This window comes from Gavia stellata, chromosome 24 (assembly GCF_030936135.1).
Source record: "Gavia stellata isolate bGavSte3 chromosome 24, bGavSte3.hap2, whole genome shotgun sequence".
Taxonomy (NCBI): Eukaryota; Metazoa; Chordata; class Aves; order Gaviiformes; family Gaviidae; genus Gavia; species Gavia stellata.
In genome coordinates, this window is record NC_082617.1 from 4,731,696 (window position 1) to 4,753,756 (window position 22,061).

At 51.5% G+C, this 22,061-nt stretch overlaps 1 protein-coding gene across 1 annotated transcript in view; it reads right to left on the reverse strand.

The window, feature by feature from the left end:
- The window catches only part of ASTN2 (astrotactin 2), a 362,612-nt gene that overhangs the window by 215,312 nt on the left and 125,239 nt on the right, over nucleotides 1-22,061 (reverse strand). Inside the window, exon 6 of the mRNA XM_059828642.1 lies at nucleotides 10,264-10,410. Within this exon, the coding sequence (XP_059684625.1) occupies nucleotides 10,264-10,410 (147 nt within the window). The remainder of the gene's footprint in view (nucleotides 1-10,263; nucleotides 10,411-22,061) is intronic.

The following is a 22,061-nucleotide window of genomic DNA, read 5'->3' on the forward strand; positions in this document are numbered from 1 at the left end:
GGATACATCTCAATCAGACACACGGCAGCAGTAAATTGCCAAGTAAACTCCACAGCACCAGTGGAAAGCATCAAAACACCGAGCACAAAGAAGTATTTTATTTCTAATTATCATTCTTTTCCATGAATATTTAAAGACAACTTTAAATAATACGATAACTGTTGCTGGTTTATTTTACCAAACAGAAATGCATCACGAACCCATTGGGAGTGTTTACTATTTATGTGTACATGTCTATGTAGTAACCTGTCAATCTTGCTTTCTTCCTTATTTTTGTAGTTTCCTAATAAAGAGCGAGGCTTGGGAGGCACGTAAGCGCATTTTGAGACTCAGTTACAGAGAACTCCCTCTGCACCCAAAGACTGAAGAGCAAAACCACCAGCTCTCGATTAAATCCTTACTTAATGAACCCCACTTCTAGGCAAAATACAGCCAGCCTGAAAGTAATGGAAGCAAATCAGACGTAAAATAGTCATATAATTAGTATTCATAAAGACGAAGGTGACTCGAGCTGGCAGAACATCCTGGCCCAGGAGCTGCTACATGGAGGGGATCCCATGGTCGGGGTGGGCGAGGGAGGGGTGACTTCTGGAGCTCCCCACCAGCCCCACGTGCTGAGCTCCTCCGGGAGGAGGAAGTGCATTCATGGCCTTGCTGCCAAATTTTCATCTTCTTTGGATAACTCAGCCTGTTTGCTGCTGGAAGTATAAAACCCCAGAATCTATTTATGGAAGTACCTCCTAAATCAACACCAAGATGTGGCAACCAGCCAGGAGCCAATAACTTCTCTTTCAGCAGAAGTTTGGTGTCCATGTAAAACCACAGATTTGGGAAGCTTGAAATAATTTGCAAATTGATCAAGCTTTGCCATATTCTGTATAGAGAAAGACCTTCCCAAATATAATGCAACAGTAACTTAAATAAAAAAGAAAAGTCCTGGCATTTTCAAGATGAATTACTTATTTTGATTCTAGTAAGTCTGATTGAGAAATCATCCTCAATATCAAAAGTTAAAAAAAAAAAAAGCAGAGGTGAAAACATTTGAATCCAAAATCCCTGAATTAAAGTTCAGTCTAAAATGGAAGCTAAGAAAAAAAAAAACAACCTGGGGAAATTAAAGGTTTTTGTTATTTGTAAACACTTTCCTTCCTTCCTTTTCCTAGGAGGAAAGAGGGGACAACTCCAGCAAGGAAACTTCTCACATATTTGAAGCTGAGTGGGTAAGATTTTTAGAGGTGTTCACAGACACTCTCATCACCTTCACTCCCACTGAAATACAACCAATCAACCAACCCAACCTTGATCCCTTTATAGCTTGCCTGAAAAAAAAATAACAGAAAAAGGCGTTTTACAAATATTTTGAAAGCTAAAATTCTGAAGATTTCAAAGCCTTTTCACACAATTTTTTCTCTTTCTTTTCAAAGAATCCACACATAGAAAACTGTTTTCAAAAGTCAGCAGCACACACTTATCAAAACCACCTTGAAAAGCTCAAAAAAGGCAGGTTTCCTTTTAGAAACTACTGAGAACAAACGTTTTCTAAGCAAGAGCCGTTTCAAACATCTTTAGCTTGCTGGGAACATCACCCAGGTTTGTTTTCACCAACATGCAGTCTCTCAGTGGAGGGAAATCAAGGAGGAGGGAAGGGGGGTGACGGGGAACCCGAGGGGCTCACACTGCCGGGGCAGCCGGTGTAGACCCTGCTCCAAACCATCCCCTGAAAACCTGCCTCGAGGACCTCAGACCCCACCGAATCGCCCCCACACCCAGCTTGAAGCACACCGACAGTCGCTGCCTGTGGACCCTGGGGAGCAGATCTCACCAGAGACACTCTCTGAAGACACCCGGAGAGACCGTCCACCCTGCTGTCCTCTGCTGCCAACCCTGTCCCCTCCCAGGTGTCCTCCTAGACACAAGTTCTGAACTTCCCACTCAAAAGCTTGGTGAAACCCCCTTAAACGGAGACATTTAGGCCCCAGGGTAAAGCAACCATCAATCAAACACGGGAATACAGCAACGAAATGGCAGCTCTCCACCCACCACCATCACCTCCCAGGAAACCCCGCTGCAGGACACGTCCCTCAAGTGCTGTTGGCTTTACGAGCCAGTCTACGCTGTAGAGCAGCATTGCAGTGCCATGGAGAACATCAGCACCTAGCTCCACAACCGCCTCCCGGCTCCATGAGGTCCACCAGCACTTCGGCGGATTGATTTGTTTGGGTTTTTGCATGTGTGTGTTTCCCCCCCCCCCTTCCTTCTCCGACGCTGATCAAAGCCAGATCAGTTAAGGCAGTATCAAAAGTTCACGTTTCTCACGCTGGGGTCTCCTTCAAAGTTCAGTGGAACTGCTTAAGCCTCGACAAAAGAGGCTTGAAGTTTTGACATTTCAAAAATCATTTTCCAGAACACAACAGGATAAAACAGCTCAGAAGAGATATCTAACAAGGGAAAAGAACAAAGCGCCCAAAAGACAGCCAAAAGGGTTTGGCTTTTCCTTTCTCTCTCTCTCTTGTTTTCAAGGGAAGAGATCAAAAAATAATTTTTTGGAAGAATTTCTATTTCTACCTCCATCACTCTTTTTGTCTTCTTTGGTCCAATCACTGTATCTTGGCCAACGAAACTCCCTTTCATCTAAAGTTAGTACTTTGTGTTAGAAAGCCATGGGAGGTCATACTACAGGTTGCTATTAATGTATATATTATATATACTATATATATACACTATTGTACAATTATAATCGTGTTACAGAATTTTTAAAATGCTAGAGGAAGGATTATCCCTCTTGCTCCATTCTACAGGTACAAATAACAACCCTATTTGATTTCTTCAGAGACCTTTTTTTTTTTCCCTTGTTAAATGTGAAAGAACATTTCCCAAAGAGACAACTCCTCCCCTATCAGCTCTTCCCACTGATCAGCTCTCACTCTCCTGTCCTGGTCCCAGGGAATGAAAACTTCTGCTTCTTAAATTTCTTTCAGAAAACGCAGAAGAACCAGACCAACGTTGGATGCCCAGCACACAGTTACACTGACCTAAGCAAGCAAACCGGGCTTGGTGCAGGATCGCACCCATAGACTTAACGTGGTGCTCAGCTTTACCACCCCTCTCCTGCTCAGCATAAAACTAGGTAATTTTGAAATAATTTAAATTCTTCAAAGTCAAACTCTTAAGTCTATAGTCTAATTTGAACCCGGGGATAGTATCACATCGGCTTAAAATCCAAGCTATCCACTTCATCTTGTTTTTCAAATGGTTTCTCTCTTGAACAAGATGAAATGCCTAACCAGTAAGTTCTGATAACAAGTTTTTAAAACAACAAAAGCCTAGAGACAGCCTTTCATCTCCTCTTCCATCAGCCAAAGTGCATACAGTTTCTATCACATGCAAGGCTTGACTCAAGGATGTATTTTCAGCACATGAACTACTTGCACGGCTGTGGGCTGCTCGCGCCAGCGCTCCCCAACCCACTGATGATCAAACTCCAAGACCCCCATCCCTTAGAAATGCTGTCAATCCTGCCAGAGCTTTTTCACTCTGGCAAAGCAGAAGCAAATTAATGATACAAATCTGTATGTAATTACAGCTCAGACTAGAAGCATCTTTCCTGTGGGAGGAGCAGGGTTACATTTTAATTGTCAAATTGCACTTTCTTGATAATTCTGACAGGCTCCTTCTTTGGGTTTTCTTGGCAGTCAATCTTGATTTTGCCAGGGCTGAACTTCTGACAAGCAACACACGGATTTAACTTTATTCAGGAGGTGATGACTTGGCCACCTTTTCCCAAACCCAAGGGAGACGGCATCTTCCAACCCCTGCCTTGGGGTCAAGCTCACACAGCAACGAGATCTCCCATGGCGTTATTAGACAATATAATTGCGCAGGGGTTAGTAACAGCACATGTCCGTCCTCAGTAGGCATCTGGGCCAGCAATGGCTGAGACGGAAATTAGCCTCCTAAAGAAAAGCTTCTCCTTAATGCTCCGTATCTCCCAACTCCCACACTGCAGCCTGGGGCTCTTTCTCAGTGATGCTCTTCAGATATTGGACAAGGGTTTGGGGAAATCCAGCCTAAATCTAATCACACCACGAAGTATATGACGGATGAGTTACAATAAGCTTTAAAAAACACAAAATGTACGTGAATGGAGATTTTTCAGCCAGCATCAAGACCAAACATCCTCCCAGGATGGCAGAAAACAGAACCAAGAGGCAGCATGTGCAAAGTTAATACGCCATGGGACCAAGGCAAGCTACAACCCACTCACGGACAGACTGCACATCAGCAATGCTACTTGTTGGGAGAATGATAAAATGAAGTAGCATGTTCCCAGCTATGCAGCCTCCAAAAATCCTTGCTGCATCATTGCTGCTGCAGGTATCCCACGAATTCTTGTTCAAAAGCCAGCTCCCCGGGACTGACCCGCACCACGCTGCAAGCAGGCAGGGTCTCATCCTGCAGATGCAGAAGCCAACGTTTGCATCCCTCCATCTAGGAAGGGAGCAGGTTAGTTGGTCAAAGATGCTGTGCCTTACTGCAGTCTTCCCTCACCATCCCTCCCAAATTAGAGGGTAAATGGTGCTGGCAGAAGCTCAGCAGGCGCTGGGAGATGACACCTCCCCAATGGTGGGCGCGTCCTCCCTCTCTCAGGGTGCAACAACTCCCAGCTCTGAACTGGCCCTTGCTGATGCCATCCAAATATCAACACCAATCCCCCCTGCTCTGCTCCGATGAATCCTGCAAAGGAGAAAGGAAGAGATATTTTCTTTCCCTTGCAAACCGAGCTGCCTCGGCAGCCAGGCACGCTTGCGGCAGGCACGCGGTCGGGGGAGCTGGGCCGGCACGGGGAAGAGCCGAGCGCAGGATCACAAGCCTGTCACAGGCACGATAAAAACATGATGTACTTCAGCCTCCAGAATCTTATTAGTTCTTCATGCAGAGAGTGTTCGCGCCGTAAAACCGTCTTGGAATCCCTTTGATCCACGCTGATACAGTTTATAAATTGATGTTAATATTTAGAGTTCGTGTCTGGTAACGCTGCAGCCATTTGCTCACATTTTCTTGCCAGCCAAACAGGCGCGGGAACAGGAGTGAGCTGTAATGCAGGCGCAAAGGTCACCCGGTGATTAAGAGCTGATGGCATTAAATACGATCTGTACAGCTGCCCCCCAAACACGGCCACCTTACCAGAAACACGGGGGTCTGGGGCAGCCAGACCTGGCACCGAGTCTGCAACAGGGAAGTATTGCTGCTGCCAAAGCCCTGACCAAGGTCTCCATACAGCAAAAGAGGCACCTCTGCAGCAGAATGACTCCAGGGGTAGAAAACAGCACAATAAAAATCTGATTTTAAGGCAGCAAATTCCCTCTACTGATTTCAGATGGGGTTGGTGGGGCTGGGACCAGCTGGACCAGCATCTCTCTGGAAGCTCAGAGACACCTTTGAGATCAGATCCCTTTCTCCATCCTGCTGGTATAAACCTGGGGTGCTTCACATATAGATCAAAGCATCTCCAGCTTTTCCTTGCTGTAACAAGGAACGGGGAAGCAGCCGGTCCCCCACCTCCCGCTGCTCATTTCTCTGTGACCGCATGCGCAGCACGTGCTGAGCACACGCGCGGGCGAGCGCCTGAGGACACGAGCTAATGCCTGGTCACCTCTGAGGGCTGCAGAAGATTGAGCAGGAGATGTCAAAAGCAAACAATTTAAAGCAACACATTTAATTAAAACCAAAATGAGAAGTTGTTGCGAGTCCAACAATTGCAGTGTGCAGAGCTCCGGCAATCTTCAGGGAAAATTAACACAGGCTGCTAATAGCAGCATCCAATTTCACCAGCATCTTAGAGGAAACAGTGGTGGAGGGGAGGTAGGAAATAATTTTCAGATGAAACAATTACTGATCAGCTGCGTGACAATCACAGAACGTCATTGTTCAGACAGGCAGACGCATGAAGCTGAAAAGGAAAAAAAAAAAAGAAGCCACAAAGAGCTTCCTCCAACTCTACCATCTAGTCCGACACTCAAACCCAAAGCACGGTCTCGAGTGGCAATCCCACCATCCCACCTCCCGCTGCTCGCCTGGCTTTGCACAGGGTGGCACTGGGTTTGCTTTCCTCCCCCAGTTGCTTGCAGGGCAGCGTTCATCCTGGGGGAATTTATCCACATTCGCGGCAGGGCTGAAGCAGAACCGCGGGTGGCTCGGAGCAGAGCCCGCTGCGAGGCCGGCGCCTGCCGAGCGCTGCCTCTGCTCCTCTCCTCCATAAACCACCCAGCCCGCAGCTCAGCGAGGTTTCAGACAGAGGGATTACCCCACCTCCTCTGGCACGCGTCTCAGAAGAGGAGGGAAGGAGGTTGCAAATGCCCTGAAATGTCTTTGAAGTGACCAAAACCTGCTTTATGCCCTTTACTTTATTTCCGCTTACAAAACGAAGCCCTGCAAGCCCTTAGCTAAACGCAGCTCTTGCTTCCTTCTGTACGCACCGGAGGATGTCACCTACCTCTCCCACTAAAGTATCCAGATACAAACATCCACCCACACCATATATAACCTCTTCGCAGGCTGTAAAAATGGGAAGCTTTAATTGATACTATATTTCAAACTGTTGTGCAGCAAGGACATTCTCCAGGCTGAGGCCTCCAGGGTATCTTTCTCCAGCCCTGCCGTCCCTGCAAGCTGCTCCCATTGCCGCGTCTCTACTTCTTAAAAGATTACTTACAAGAAAGAAAAAAACCAACCAACTCTTGAATGTATAAAGCTGAGGGGCTCACATATTCATAAAGGGTTTTATTGCTCAGGTGGAGGGCTTCTCTTTCCTTTCTTCCCCTCTTTAACACCGCTAAAGGGTCCTTTAAATAATGCTTTGCATTTCCATATCCTCATAAAAGCCACTACGACTCTGTCTATAAATCCAAGCCACCTCCAAAATCAGAACAATGCCTTCTGCTGAGCGCGGGCCCAGGCTGCCCCAAAACACGATGCCCTGGAGTAGCAGAAGGGAGAGGATGCTCCAACCGTCGCATCCTAAGGGAAGACTGAGAGGCACCGACCCGTTTCCGGAGGCGGGCGGCCGCCGGTCTGCCCCCGCCAGCCACGGCACCAAAGAGCCCGGCGCCTGCTGCCAGGCGTTCCGGGATTTGGCCACTCCGCGAAATGAAGGCAGAGCAGCGGTACAAACCAGGCAGTAATTGCTCAGAGGGGAGAGGGGCTGGGGCGGGGGGAACCCCGTCAGGATGAACAAAAGGAAGAAAACGAACCAAGAGAGAGAAATAAGGGCAATAGAGACAGGCTGGTTATTAATACTGCTGCTTGGAATATATTCTCCCAGCCTTTGCTGCCAGTTGGCTTCTGATCCCAGTCCTTCCCCTCCCCGTTCCCATCCTGCGACTCCAGCGAGCTCAGGAGCCTCTTTCTCTAATGCCGTTGCTCGCTGCAAAGCGGGAAAGCTGCTTTCCTCTGAGACCAGAGACATTTGGTGTCCCCCCCCCTTCCTTTTCCCAACTTGGCTTTGGCTCCTGGCACACTGAAGCTGGCTGGCGTCTATCTAAAGTTTCCTTCAAAGACGAGTTTTCATCTGTTAGGAGAGGGATTTCTTTCAGCCTCTGTCTTTGTTTGGCTTTTCCTGCAGAGGTGTTGGTAGCTGCTCCACTTCAAGATTTTCCTTGGCTACTGGCATCTATTGGAATACCGCATTTCAAAAGGGAATGAGAGAGCACCCTTCTCTCGCACGGGAACATCTCCAGTGAACGCACCATCCCTGCCTGATCATCACGCAAAATACAAGAGAGAACAGCTTCGGGAACCAGACCGTGGAGGTGCAGGGCACCATTTACGAGACATGGCGCGCACCATCAGGTGCCACCTGAGAGGCTGGGTTAAGGCTAAGCAAAGCTCCCAGCCTCGGCCGGGCCAAAGGCATCAGCTCCACCATCGCTTCGCTCCCGTGGGAATGCCCACGCCAACCCCCTTTTGCACCCAGGCAAAAAGCAGGTTTAAACCCACCCAGGAGATCACCAGGGAGCAGCAAGTCCCCTGTTTTCCATCAGCGTAAGACTCCGGGTGCCAAGCCTCTGCAAACACAGCCAGCCACGTTCTTCCTGGCTATCATTAAAATTTCCCAACCCGGCTCAGTTCTGTGATGTCTTTAAATGTTTTATAATATTTTGCTACCAGCTGGGTGCTGCCTTGGGATTTGTTGTTATTCAAAAAGAAGGGACAACTTTAAGAGCTTTTCTCCTCCCAGGCAAGGGACTGCCACCGCAAAAAATGATGAGATTTCAGTAAAAGTGATAGCCACTGCAAAATGTCTTGGCTGCTTCTATGTGAAGAATTTGACTATTTCTCATAAAAAATATTAAAAAAGTTTTCGCAGTTTGTAATTATATTTTACAGTTTCATTACAAAGCTCATTTTAATTCTTCTCCAAACTGTTTCTACCAGTCCTCTTGCCACTTTCTCTTTAGAAAAGTCATTAAGTCGGGACTGGAGATCATCCCATTTCCCCCAGTTTCAACGATATTAATCTGTTTTATTGGTATTTCATTGTCATTTCCATTCGAGTGTTCTCCGTATTTGCATAATTTGCACTGCCACCCCTCTCCCGGTGACAAGCACCGACTCTGCTTTTCACTTCCATTCTCCAGAGTCACACTGCATTTTGTTTTATTTTCTTTTTTGAGGACACGCTGTCTCCCCTGGGCCAGAACCGCAGGACGGGAGCAGGATGCCGAGGTCCTATCTCCATCACCGCCTTCCTGGCTGACCTTCAGCAGGTTCCAAAACCAGCTGTGAACCCCCAGTCCGAGTGATGAACTGGCCAGCGCCCGTCTCAGAGGGACATGCATTAACACTGGAGCAACCTCATTTTCCAAGTGCAAAAAGAGTTTCTGTTCTCCAGCTATTCGGAATAATGAGCTGTGAAGGCTTCAGAATATTTATGAGCAGCCTGGACAATCCTTAAAGCCTTTTAGAAACAGGTCAAGGCATAGACAAGTCCCTTGTTTCAAGTTATGCCTTTTTCATGTCTCCACTCCACCAATGTTCAGTTCCTCTAATCTGAGACCACAAAGTAGATGCTCTCCTCCTCTTTCCTTTAAGGACCAAGCTTTGACCACTGGGATAGCCCATGTACCCGGAGACTGGCTTGCAATTCCCAGAGTTGGAGGTGGCTAAGGAGCATCCTCAGGGATCAGCGCAGAGGCAGCCTCGCACGTCAGCACCGGGGCATCAACCTGCTGCACCCAACACCCATCCCATAAGCATCGTTAGGTGCAGACATAGCAGCGAAGTTAACGAGGCAGCGAGGGCCGGCGGTGGGGCTGGGGAGAACACGTGCTCTGTCGCTGCTGCAGTGCAGGTAACGTCCTACGAATGCATATCAAGGCCAAGAAGAAACCACTCTTAGCAGGGCTGAATCCCACTTCAAACACAACGGTGAGTCCCTCCCCACCACGGGGTGATGGTTTAAGCCCCTCTCCATCACCCCCTGCTGCTGCCATGCCGCTGCACCTCTTTAACCATCTACCTCTCCCCAAAACATTAATCCCCCCAAGAGCTGCCCTCCATCCGTCCCCCGAAGCGGGGGGCTGTACAGGAGCTGGGCACGCCAGGACACCCCAGCAGCCGGCGATGCCTCAGCTCCATGCAGCACATTTCTGGGAGAGAAACGGTGTCCCCTCCGCACGCCCCGAGCAGTGAGACAAGTGCAGGAGCTGAGGAATTGGAACCGACTGAATAATGTGTCCCGTCTGCTGGAAGAAAATGAAATTTGCCCTCGTGTTACCGAAAACTTGCACTCAACGCTCGCTGCACATTATAAAGAAAAGGTCAGTGAAACACAACAAATGCAAGGAGCCCAGTTAGAGAACGCAATAAATAGTGACAGCAGCCCTTGTCTAATTTTTCAAAGCATCTCTGCCTTTGCTCAAATCATAGCAATCTCACTCGGCACTGCTGCAAGGGGCTGGGGCGAGCAGCTTTGCTGCTGCAGGACAGGAGGGTGTCTGCCTGTGCAGGCTCCCAGGGCTCGTCGGCGAGTTCAGAGGAAAACAGGAATATCCATCAGACACGATTAGTAATAATAAGAACAACAACAATTTACAAAGACGCGATTGAGAAGATTTTGGCCTCAGGCTCACAGATATGCTTTGCTCCTCTGGGAAAGGGGATCCCTGCAGACAAACGCAGCCGGGGCAATTCCCAAAGAGAGGGACCCCATGTCCCAAAAACACCCGGTGGGGCAGGGGGGTCCGAGTCCCCAGAGGGTCTTACCATCCGCGATGAAGTGCTCGGGTACGTGAAGTGTCACCTTGACGGTCAGCGGGCAGGAGAGCTGGGAGCCGCACACCACGGCCAGGACGCAGGAGCTGACGGCAATCAGGGTCAGCGCAGTCTTGTTGACGGGGCTCTTCATCGAACCTGGAAGGCAGAGAGAGGGGTGGGTGGCCACAAGGCAAAGCTGTACCAGGGGCTTGCTCGGCCTCCTCCCTTCCCTGCGCGGACGCAGGCCAGCCCCAACCCGGGGGAACGGCAGGCATTGAAAACAAAGACGTCAGTTCAGTAGCACTGGAAGAGCTGAGGTCTGCAAACCCCATCGTTCCCGTCACACCTTGTTTGGCTGGGTTTTTAACATTCGTGTTGTTTCACTCACTGAGTTAGATCCGTCTTGGGGACTATATTTTCCTAGAGGAGGGAGAAAACCTGCTCAGAGCCCTGTACAGACCCTCTCCCTGGGACCCCCCCCATCCCCGGAGCTGTTCACTGCCCCTGCCAGGCCCCCCCGGCAAAGCCACCGTCACTTCTCATCAGCCTTGGTTTATTTGGCAAATCTTTTCAAGTTTAAAAAAAAAAAAAAAAATCAAGCCAAATGTGAGGGCTGCCTGGACCGTGGCATCATTTGCTTTTGCTTAACGCCAGGAGAAATCTACACCTGTAGATGTTATATAGCACCAACAAGTGTTAATTATTTACACAAATATATATAAATATTCAGTCATCACAGGGGGACTACGTCGAACAACAAAGCGACCTACAGAGCCAGCCACTTTTGACAAGCAGGAGATACTACAAAACAAGTTTTATTTTGCCAGGCGCAGAAGCTCACGGCCTCTCCCACAAAGCAGCTCAGTATTTTCCGACACACGAAAGCCAGCCGCCGAAGCAGGCAGCCAGCCCGCCCGGTCCCCGGGGTGGCATGTGGGTCACGCTCAGACTACTGTCCTTTGCCTCAAAGGCCACATGCCTGGCACCAGGACTAAGGGGTGCCTGCACCAAGGAATAATCCCATGAGGCTGGGAGGATCCCATTGCTCCATGGTTCTGCTCAGACCTGCACACTCGGCAGGCTTGGCTTCTGTTTTATTTGGACTTTTTTTGAAGCGTTAGGTGAAAGCCAACAAGCCAACGTGAAGCTCAAGCATCTGCAGGTCTAGAGACGCTAGCAGCAGGTACAAACTCACTGGGAAACCCTCATGGAGCTGTGCGGCGTTAAGATGACTGAATCACTGTCAACTACAATTGGGTGGGACAGAGCAACCCCCAAACTCCGCAGGGAAGGAGGTGAAGCTGGGCAATACGGTGTCCTCAGGAGAGACCTGGCTGCCCCAGGAGATTCAGATGCTCTTGTTGGGCGCATGTCAGGAGCATACATGTGTCCAGATGAGACACCCTCCACCGATGGAGGTGACCAGGAGAAACTGTCCCCTGGCCGTGGCTACCACATCAACAGGTCTCCACTACCCAAGAAGGGAGCAGCCCTGGAGTCCGCATCCTTGGGGCACCCCTGGTCCCCTCCCCGCCCTGCCCCTCCAGAGCCGGGGCCTGCCCCACCGCTGCTCCAACCACACCGCATCCCCCGCGGCCACCTAGTCCAAGACCTCGCAGCAACGCTCCGCTTTGCTCAAAGCTAACAACAGACACCTCCCGGAGCAGCTGGTTCCTTTCTCCGGTGCTTGGGACGCCACTTAAAACCCACTTGAGGAGTACAGCAATGCCAAGGAGAGGGCACAGCCTGGCAATTAACTCCAGGCACTGCACAGTCTATGATGGTGCGGCTGAGATGACGGAGCTCCCAGCAGACCTGACCGCGTCCCTGCTCAGGATTCAGGCGAGGACACTTATTTATTTTTGGAAGCCAATCCAGCCTTTCCTCCCTTGCTCCACGGCCCTTGTCACCTCATCAGCAAAGCAAGATTTAAAAAGAATCACTTTGAAAATTGAACGGGAAATACATCCAGCAAGTTAGCACTTGCACACCCTGTAATTTGACCAAAGGTTCTGTTAGAGATGCTGGTGCCAGGGCAGGGATCTCACGCTCCGGCTGAGCCCATGGCACGACCTGTGTTTTCCAGGCAGGGCAGCATGTTCCACCAAAGCATCCCCTGCCGCAGGATGGAGCCTGCACAGTGGATGCTCCAACCAGCATTTGCAGGACAGGAGAAGTGGCTGATCTCCTGGAAAATACTCCCATCGCTGCGACCGACAGGACTCTGCAAATTGATTATTTATGAAGCATCTTTCACTTTCCTTATGCATGCATCATCTAAACAGCCTTCCCACCCCTGTTTCACAGCTTTATCGCCAATCTCCTGTGCCCTTCACCTTGCGATCCCCTTTTTTTCTTCCCAATCTTTATTCATATCATCAGCATAAGTTAGCACCTCCTCGGGAGGCAAACTCATCCTCTCGCTGGGCATACTGTGCCTGCCACAAACCCTGCGTTTGCTTGGAGTTACTACACGAATGCGAAAAAGAAAAAAGGGAAAAAGAAAAAAGAAGGAAAAAAGCCTCCATCAGGATAATTGGACACAGCCAAGTATACAATAGACCAGAGAACACTGGATTTTACCATTATAAATCACCTTTCAATCCAGGGTCTTAAAGTGCTTTGCAAACATTAAATCACAAATCCCTTATGAGTTAGACGAGTATTATCCCCTTTTCACAAAGAGCCTGAATCACAGGTACGATGGCAGCTTTCACCATCCTGCAGCCAGAGTGGAGCTGGAGGAATTAGGAGCTGGGAGCTCCCATCCCCATCAGTCCATGTGGATTCTTCTTTCCCCGTGACTAAGAAGAGAGGGGCACAGGAGCTTGAAACAGCAAAAAGCCCATTACAGCTCAACGAGTTTGAGCTTGGCTGCCCAAGGAAAGGGACAATGTGCTACAAGTCTCCTGTAACTACCTTCCTCGCTCCCCGCTCATTTCCATCACGGTGCTAATTATTGACCTCCAGAACTGCCTGATGTTGGCTTTGACCAACTGAACCAAAACAACAGGTTTTCTGTTTGAGCAGAAATTGGATTTCCAGCTCAACTCTTCATTGCTCACAGCCAGTTTGCTGACAGGTTTGAAGGTAGGCTGCAGGAAAAGCAGATCCTTCCCTCATTCTTTAAAGAAAGGGACACGGCTCCCATTTTCCATCCCATCGCCTGCTCTTCAGACCACTGATGCTCCAGCAGAAGCACTCCTGTGCTGCGTTTAAACACCCATCTGGAGATAAACAGCTTCATGTCAGGCCTCTCAAACCACAAGCAAATATATTCTTAGCAAGCCACTGCTAACGAAACCAACCTGAACGGGTTCACTGAGGCTTCATACTCCTGTTCAAGAAGCGAGACAACATGATCCATTCCTTCCTTGGCCTTGGAGAGGATCCAAACCCAGCTCGGTAAGTCAGGCAGCACCACATAAACCACAATGCCGCAGGCAAGAGCTCTACCAGGCTGAAGCCTGCTCTTTCCCTCCTCTCCTTGTCATCTCTAGGCTTCCAGGGAGGTGTTTAAAGTGCAGACTTGCAAACCCAGGTCCACTGGACAGGCTGGTATCAACCTCCTTTACCAAGAGGAGGAAGCTTGGGGGGGGAATGCAAGACCTTCATGGATGGCTGATGGAACTCAGGAGCCCCGAGAGCCTCAGCACCCAACGCAAGCCTTTGTTTGGGTCTTGTGGGGTCCAAAAAACCCAAAAGGAAGGTGGTGACCAGGCATGGCTGAGACCAAACTCGCTCCCCAGATCCCTCTGCCCTAATAAATCCTTCGTATATTGAGATGACCTCTCTACACTTTTAATTCAACATGTTTCTGTTGCATTTTGGATGGTTGCAACAGAGTGAGCAGGTGCCCGAGCACTCAGCTGGGCTGTTTTGGGGGGAAAGTGATGGCCCACGGTGGCTCCCAGGGGAGGCAGACGTGGGGAGCCTGCGCCCAAGGAGCAGGCAGAGCAGCAGGCAGGACACACGACGAGGATGAAGAAGAAATGACTTCTTCCCCAACGAGGAGGAATAACCTCTCCCCCCCAGCCTGCAAAAGCAAAGGAGAAAGAAGTAGAAAGGAAAGGCAAACTGCTCTGTTTTAGGGTAGAATCATACCCAAGATGCTTCCTGCTAGTGATCCAATTAACAACAGCTTAATTAGACTGGAAGACAAGAGGAGTAGCCAGCACTGTGGTCAGAGGGGCTTCTGCCACCACCACCTTTCCCACCCAGGACTTTTTCCCCACATAAGCACCGGTGCCAATCAGCCCGGCTCCAGCCTGCCGGAGAAGATGCGGGTCCCTCTGCAGACAGCTCAGAAACAGCTCGCAAAGCACCACGTTCCCCCGAAGATTTTGCACCTGCTGCAAGATGAAGATAAATTCAAAGCCACCGGTGTAAACACTCTGCAAACAGCCCCTCCAAACGCACCGTGTCTCCTTTGAAATATCGTTTTCTCGTGCAGTTAATTACTCGCTGCTTTGTACACTTTTCCTTGCCCACCTAAAGGACAGGGGGGGGAAAAAACCCAGCAGAACTCCGAGCTCATTTCTTTTTAATATTGGCAGTGCTGCCTAAATTTAAAAAGAAGAAGAAAAAAAAAAAAGGCCTGTTCAGAATACGTATGGATTTACGAGCAACACAAATATCCCGCGCTCTTGGTAATATGATGTTTCTAAATCAGGCTCATAAATACATGCTTGGGAGATTAGTCTATAAAAAAATAAACTTTAATTACTCCATCTTTATCAGCACACAGCCCATGGTGTTAGCCATATGTGGGTGTTAAACACCAAGTGCTTTGCAATCTTCACCGCCCCCCCGGAGATAATAGCATAATACAGACTGTTTCGTGGCTACTCGGATATTAAAATGTATTTCTACCACCCGAGGAAGACAGGGCTGGGGAAACCGAGCGGGAGAACAGCGAGTGCCTGAACTGCTTAGCAACGCGCGGCGCAGCCACCAGCGCCTGGCCGCTGTGCCGTGCTGCATGCAGAAGCGCCCGACGCGGGGCGAGCAGCTCCTCCGGCACCCCCCGGGAGCAGCAAGCCCACCGCAGCCCATCTCGCATCCCTGGCATCCCCACGCGGCTCCCAACGCAGGCCACTGCTGCTGGCAGGTCAGAGGAGTTGGGTGCTCCTAATGATCCTTCTTTATGTTCCAGCAGAGGCTCATTAATATGGCACAACAGCGTTTCCAGGACACCCTCACACACAGAAACATCTCGAGGTGTTTTACAAGCGGGAGATCATGTCGAATCAAATCAAACACCAATTAAAATGAGCAGCGGTGCTGGCAGGCAGCTCTTGCCACGGAGCACCCCCATGCCGGGGAGCAGCGCTGCCTGTGTCCCCTCCCTGCTCTGCACCTCCGCCCCTCGCCACGGCCTCCCCACCCCTTCCACGTCAGGATGGTCCCTCTTTCTCCACCATACCAGACACACGGGATGGGATGGGACGGGATGGGATGGGAAACCCTCCTTCCAGCCAGATGCAGCTCTCCCACGCCACGGTCCCCACTAAGCCTTCATGGACCACTCTCCCCACAGCTGCTTCTCTTAGAAGCGGATGGATGCTGATGCAATGAACCCCCCAAGCAGCATCTGAGCAGCAGGATGAGAGCACGAGCAGGCGTTTCATTGCGTACCCTCTCTACAGCGCCTGGCCTCAGCCTCTCCTTGGCTCCATCGCTGCCTTGGACAAATCCCGAGTGAAAGCGCTCACATCTAGTCTGGATCTGGGTCAGGGTTTGGGAACACGGCTGTCCCCAGCCTCATCCCCAGAGTCAGCAGGATGGGGATCAGCCCCGAAGTGGCGGCTTTGTTCCCCCCGTGCCAGGGAAGACCCCCGGGGAGACCCCTCTCACCTCCATGAAGGCAGAGAGGGTGCACACAAGAAGGGATGGGGGTAAAGCGAGGGGGAAAGACGGCTGCGCTGTGCAGCAGAAGGGTGAGATCAGACACTTCTGGATTTATATAGGATTTGATCTTGCTAAGCACATGCTGAATCAGATTAATATTATTAACATTTATGAATTACGCACTAGCAATTAGCCCATGCATCCTTCGGTACGGCACGGGGGGGCTGCAGAAAAGGCAGCCCTGGGGTGTGGGGCAGGCAGAGGAGGATGCCGAGCAGTGGCACGGCCACCACGGGGAGGTCGGGGTCGAGCAGCCGAACCCCACGGCAAGGTCAAGGGTTCGGCGGCTGAGCTCTGGTGCGCACCGCAGCCTGCACCGCACGCCCCAGCGAGCTCTTGCGCTCCTCCAGCAGCCTGAGCCTCGGCCCTTTACGTGCTTCTGGAGTTTCAATGCCTCATGTACTGAATAAATGTATTTACGTCCTATTTATACAGTTGCCGGTGATGCTCCCCCTTTGCTCTATAACACCGTGCCTGCAGCTCGCAGGGAGACGCCGCCAGCAAATTTCAATCACGAGGAGGAAGAAGGGGGAAGAGGAGGGAAGGGACAAGCCCTGAAGGCTGGGCAAGGAAGGGGCAGCGGAGGGCCGGGGGAAACGGAGATGACGGAGGTGGCACAGGCTGAGGTGCTGGTCTTTGCTGACCCACCAGCTCCATCACCCCCAGGGTCTCCTGCCCGCATGTCTTAGACCTCTCCCAGCACAGCAAAGCGGGCAGAGTTTGGGCAAACCCAATTTGCTCTCCTGGCGCTGTTACATTTTTTGCATTTCTTTGGGCATGGACAATTAAAATCAATGAAGTCAGTTTTGCTTTCATGTTCTCAGTGCTGAATCAGTTGAGATAAAATCACATTAAAGAAACAGTTACATATTTAAAGGCAGAGATTGCCTGCACTGGAATTTTCTTTCACACAAATCAATGGAAACACTTCTCCTGAAATTAAGGCCTGATTTTTTTTTTTGTTTTAAACTCCAAATGAGTCCCAATTTTACAATATACAAACACAAAGGCAAAACTGAGTGGAAGGCTTCATTTTAAGGAGGAGGGAAAGCAATTTTCAACACAGTGTAACGAAAACATTATTCCTACAGGAAAAAAGAGAAGAAAAAGTAATCATTATGAAATGGCTCGTGTTGAGTCACAGCCCAGGGAGGATTGCACTCGGCGAGTGAAGGGCTAGTTAGACAGCTGAATTGATTTTGGAGACTGGGAGGGAGCCGTGATGGAGGCCAGGCCGCCACGGAGGGCTCAGGACCCGGCAGGAGATGCCCCAGCACCCTCCGCGCTGCCCATCCAGGCCCTGCCCGCTCTCCCATCGCCACCCCGCAGGCGGAGCCGGGCCGTTGCCTGGGGATCTGGGAATTGGGCTGGGATCTCCAAAGCCAAATGCAAAATATCTTTCCCCTCCCTCCGTTATTTTTGGAATGGATGCAAAATGGCCCAGCAAAGGGGAACTAAAAATCTCTGCTCTGCAACAGCTCCCCACGGTTGGGGCACATCCCCTCCGTGCCTCAGTTTCCCCCGCAGCCAACCGCTGCGCAAGGGCAAGCTTCACCAGCACGGCGTGATGTCCACCACCCTCTGCCTCCTCCCGCTTCTCCCCATGCTCCTGCCAGGAGACGAATCCATCGCGTCACGGGCGTGCCGAGCATCGGTGCCGAAACGAGTCTTCATTTTCCAGCCGGTGCTAACCCTCGCCCGCCTCCCGCCCGCATCCAGCGCCGTGTTTATGTTCTGCTTCCTGGGAAACAAGAGACTCGTTACCATGCGGAGGGCGACAGCAGAGCGATTAGTGAAATTTGTTACCCACATGCTCTGAACAAAATTAAATTAAAAGTGTTGCTTTGCTGTCAAGATAAGGGCCAAGCCGGAGAGATAATTTTTCACTCTCAAACACTCAATTACTCGCCGAGGCTGTATCAGATACAATCAAAAAATAAATAAATAAATAGAAAGACCCACACTGCCTCCAGGAACAGATGTAAAAGCCGTTATCTCTAGCGCAGTCCAGGGAAGTTAAAGAGCCTGTGGCTGCCGCGGCACCACGACCGCTTTAATTGTGGATCGCTCTGCTCCCCAGCTCACGCTTCCCGCAGCGGCCCCTCTCCCCCAAAGCTCAGTACCCCGGCACAGGCAGGAGCGTGTGCGCACCCCCATACCTACAGCCACCGGGGATTCACCGGACCAAAGAGGAGCAACCCCAGCCCAGCTGCACCGCGCAGACGGAGATGGGCTCTGGGTGGCTTTTACGTGCTGATGCGGCGCCTGCTTGTTCTGTGAGCAAAATAAGCCATCACGCAAAAGCACCACGTTTGTTTGCGCGCTGGAAAACCAGCATCCATGACAAAGCCTTTGAGAGCCGAGAAAGGTTGGAAACGAACAGTGTCCCTCACCGGCACCACCGTGGGGGTCTGCGGTGCAGCCTTGGGGGGTGATGGACCCCAGAGCTCTGGGAGGTAAAGACGAGACTCGTATCACGAAGGTGTCTCATCGCCAGAGATTTGGGGATGTCCAGGTCGCGTGGGACACCAGTTGTCCTTGCGGGGTGTTCTTCCCCAGCCTCACAGAGAGCAGCACGGTTCCACACGCCACAAACCAGTGCGGCGTGTGTCAGACACCAGCACTGACCTGTCCGTCTGTCCCTGCAGCGAGCGGCTGTGTGTCCCCTTCCCGGGGAAGCTGGGGCACAGCCGGCTGCGCCGCGGGCTGACCGCACGAGGAGGGGACACCGCAGCCAAGCTGCCACGGGGCTGCCAGCGCCGGCAGGGAGGGAGAAGGCTCCCTGAGCACAGACAGACCCATTACTTCCTCTTGCTACTGTAAGCAACCCAAATCAACGTGTTTGCTTTATCGCCTTTTGTCTCCCATTTGATTCCCGGCGGCGTCTCCCCCAGTTTGAAGGCTGCCGGCATGGTGAGCTGAACCTGGTGCAGACCCAGGGCGGCGATTCCCCGAGGACCACGGCAGAGACGGGGTGACGCGCTGCCCGCGGCATTCGCTCAGCCCCGGCGGGACCGGGCTCACCGGCAGAGCATGGAGAACGGTACCCAAATTTTATTCTGCATTTCGTTTAGTTCCCCATGAAATAATAAGTGTCTGCTGCCTCTGGAGACAGGAGAGGATCAAAGCGAAGCTTCCTCATATGTAACAGACTCCGAATACCTAATATTCCCTTATAAAAGGCCTTGTTTTAAACACCAAATACAGAGGCAGATCAAAGCTCAGCGTCTCATTTCTCTAACAGCCCTCAGAAGACTTCGCCAGCCAGCAAGGCACACACATGCGCGCACACACGCGCGGCTGACACCAATCCAAGGTACATAATTGGGCTCTGCTAATTTGTCTAAACCATCACCGCGTGCTATGGAAACAGCCCGGTGCCTTGCTCATGGAGACGTCAGCTGAGGAGCATCCCAAAACCACGTCCTCCCTTCCCTGGGGTGTCAGGGAGCTCTCCTGGGATGGGAGCAGGTTGCTGGGATGGGAAGGTACTACCTGGATGCAACTAAAGCATGAAAACAGGGTGCGATGTATTTTCCCCCTCCTCTTTTAACAGGCTGCAATAGAGGCAATGCCGAGAGGGGTGAAGCGATCCCAGACCCGAGCGTGGAGGAACGGGCTCGGGGTGGTGTGGCTCGGGCTGAAGCAGATGCTAGAGCCTGCTTGAAGAGCAGCAGCCAGCTGAGGACGTCCGATGAGAGACCCCCCCCCAGCCGTGTCACTGTGCTGGGCGCCCTCCAGCACACCTCAACCATCACGGTATCAACAGCATCGCTTGGCGCTTGCACCCAGAGCTCCGCTTTGTATCCGGGTTTCCAGCGACTCTCTGTACCCGACCTTTCTGCTCGACGAGTGGGGAGCAAGATCAGCCCAAGCCCCAGTCCCGGGGGCTTGCCAGCAGCCACGGCGGCTCCCGGCAGGTCCCAGGGGCTCAGACAACGGCCGGGCGGCAGGCAGGGCCAGAGGCTCTCCAGGTCTCTGAGATGGACGGGGTTGGGATGCTCAGCCCCTCGCAGGGTCTCCATACGATGCCGTCACTTTCCCTGCCTCAGTTTCCCCTAACCCAGGAAGCTGCACAGCATCTGCCCTGCAGACATGATGTGATGCCAATTTATTCTTCATTTATCCCTTAGAAACCTTCTCCTGGAAAGGGCTTTAAAAGAGCAGGAATGTTTCCGTGTTACAGAGCAGCTGCGCCGGGGCCCGAGGAAGCAGACAGAGGTGGGGAAGGCTCGCTCACGCCTCACCTTAGACTCACCAAGTCCTTGAGAAGCTGCAACAGCACAGAGCACGGGGGCCAGCCCACTGCTGCAGGGAGCCTGGTATGGCCCTGGAGTTACGATGCCCCTTTTTTCCTCCCCCCGCCCCATCCTTCTCTCTATTTGAATAGCCATCGGGCAGGCACTGCATGCGACCTGGGGAGCTCAGGGCTGCAAAGCCAGACCCGAAGCTGAATATATTTTGCTGGGCAGGAGACAACCAGCAGCCTGGAGCAAGAGGGCTGGAGCAGGAGCAATGCGCCGTGCAAGGCAAGGTTTGTGCATAGGGCTCTGCCTCCCTGTTTTGGGGGGTGGGGGGGGATTTGCTACTAATATTTTCCTCTCGAACACAGAGGGGGACCTGACTGAACACATCCCACGCTGCTCAGGAGACCAGAGGAACTGAGTAAGTATCAAAGCTTGGTATCGCCCGTGACAGGCAGCTGGGGAAGTGGATTAGCATCTCTGCAACACTGGCAGGTTCCCTCTCATGGCGAGGTCAGCACTGGTGAAAGGTACAGCCCTGGAGACAAGAGCTATCCCTGTACCACAGCCGGCATGCGGGGAGGTTCCCACACTTCCCAATTCTCCCAGGGGAGTGGGAAAGGGGAGAGCCAGCTCCCCCAGCAAGCAGAGCCCTGGGGGGCACAAACCTGTTACAAACAGCTTGCAAGAAAACCTCATTTCTGGAAAATCTCCCAGAGTCAGTAATGAGGGTTAGCAGGAAGGAGCAAACCAGCCATCCCCAGCCCCAGCTGAGGGTCCCTCCAGCCTCCGAGCACGGAGCTCCACGTAGCCAGACAGCCTCTCCCAGGACCTGTTTCATTTGGAAAAGCGGGACATGAAGTCCAAATTCCAGCTCCCTTGGAACTGCATGCCAGCCCTGCCACCAGCGCTGCCATCCAGAGCGGAGCTCACACTGATCCATCAAAAAGAAGCAGAGAGTGGAGAGCTGGCGTGGGCACAGGGCCATGGTGAAGAAAAGAGATGCCTCGCTGAAGACGGGTACGAACAGAGCACTGAGCATGAGCCAGCTCCCCAGAGACACCGGTGACCAGCACTGCCTCTCCCAGCTCAAATCCCAAAGATGGGGCTGAGCCCAACAGCAGACAAGGACCAAGGCTCCAAGGGAAAAATCTCCTCTGCATTATTTCTTATGCTCTTCCCCACTCTAACTTCTCTGCAGACTTTCCAAAGACAGGGAAACATCAGTGTAAGGGGATCCCACAGACCTAGAAGCTGGGATGCATGGTGCAGCGTGCTGGGACCACAGAAGGTGATGCCTTGGCCATCCCTGCCTCTGTGCCCAGATTGATCGCTTCCTTATCTGTGTATTCCAGCGCTGAAAGCCAGGTATCAACGAGTCTGCTCCTCCTGAGCTACCAGAACAAGCTCTCCCTTAATCAATATTTACCTATGGGAATGTCCCTTTAATTTACCTTGCCAAGGCACTGTGACACCTGCAGTCTTTCTTCTAGAGGAGACAAACAAAGCCCACGACCACTTAACCAGCTGAATTCAACAAAGCTCAAAGTAAAACCGAACTTCCGCGCCATCTAAGTGGAAACATCCCATCGCATCGGCTGGGATCAATGCCTTGACAGTATCAGTAATTAGGCTCAATCCTGCAAAACCTAA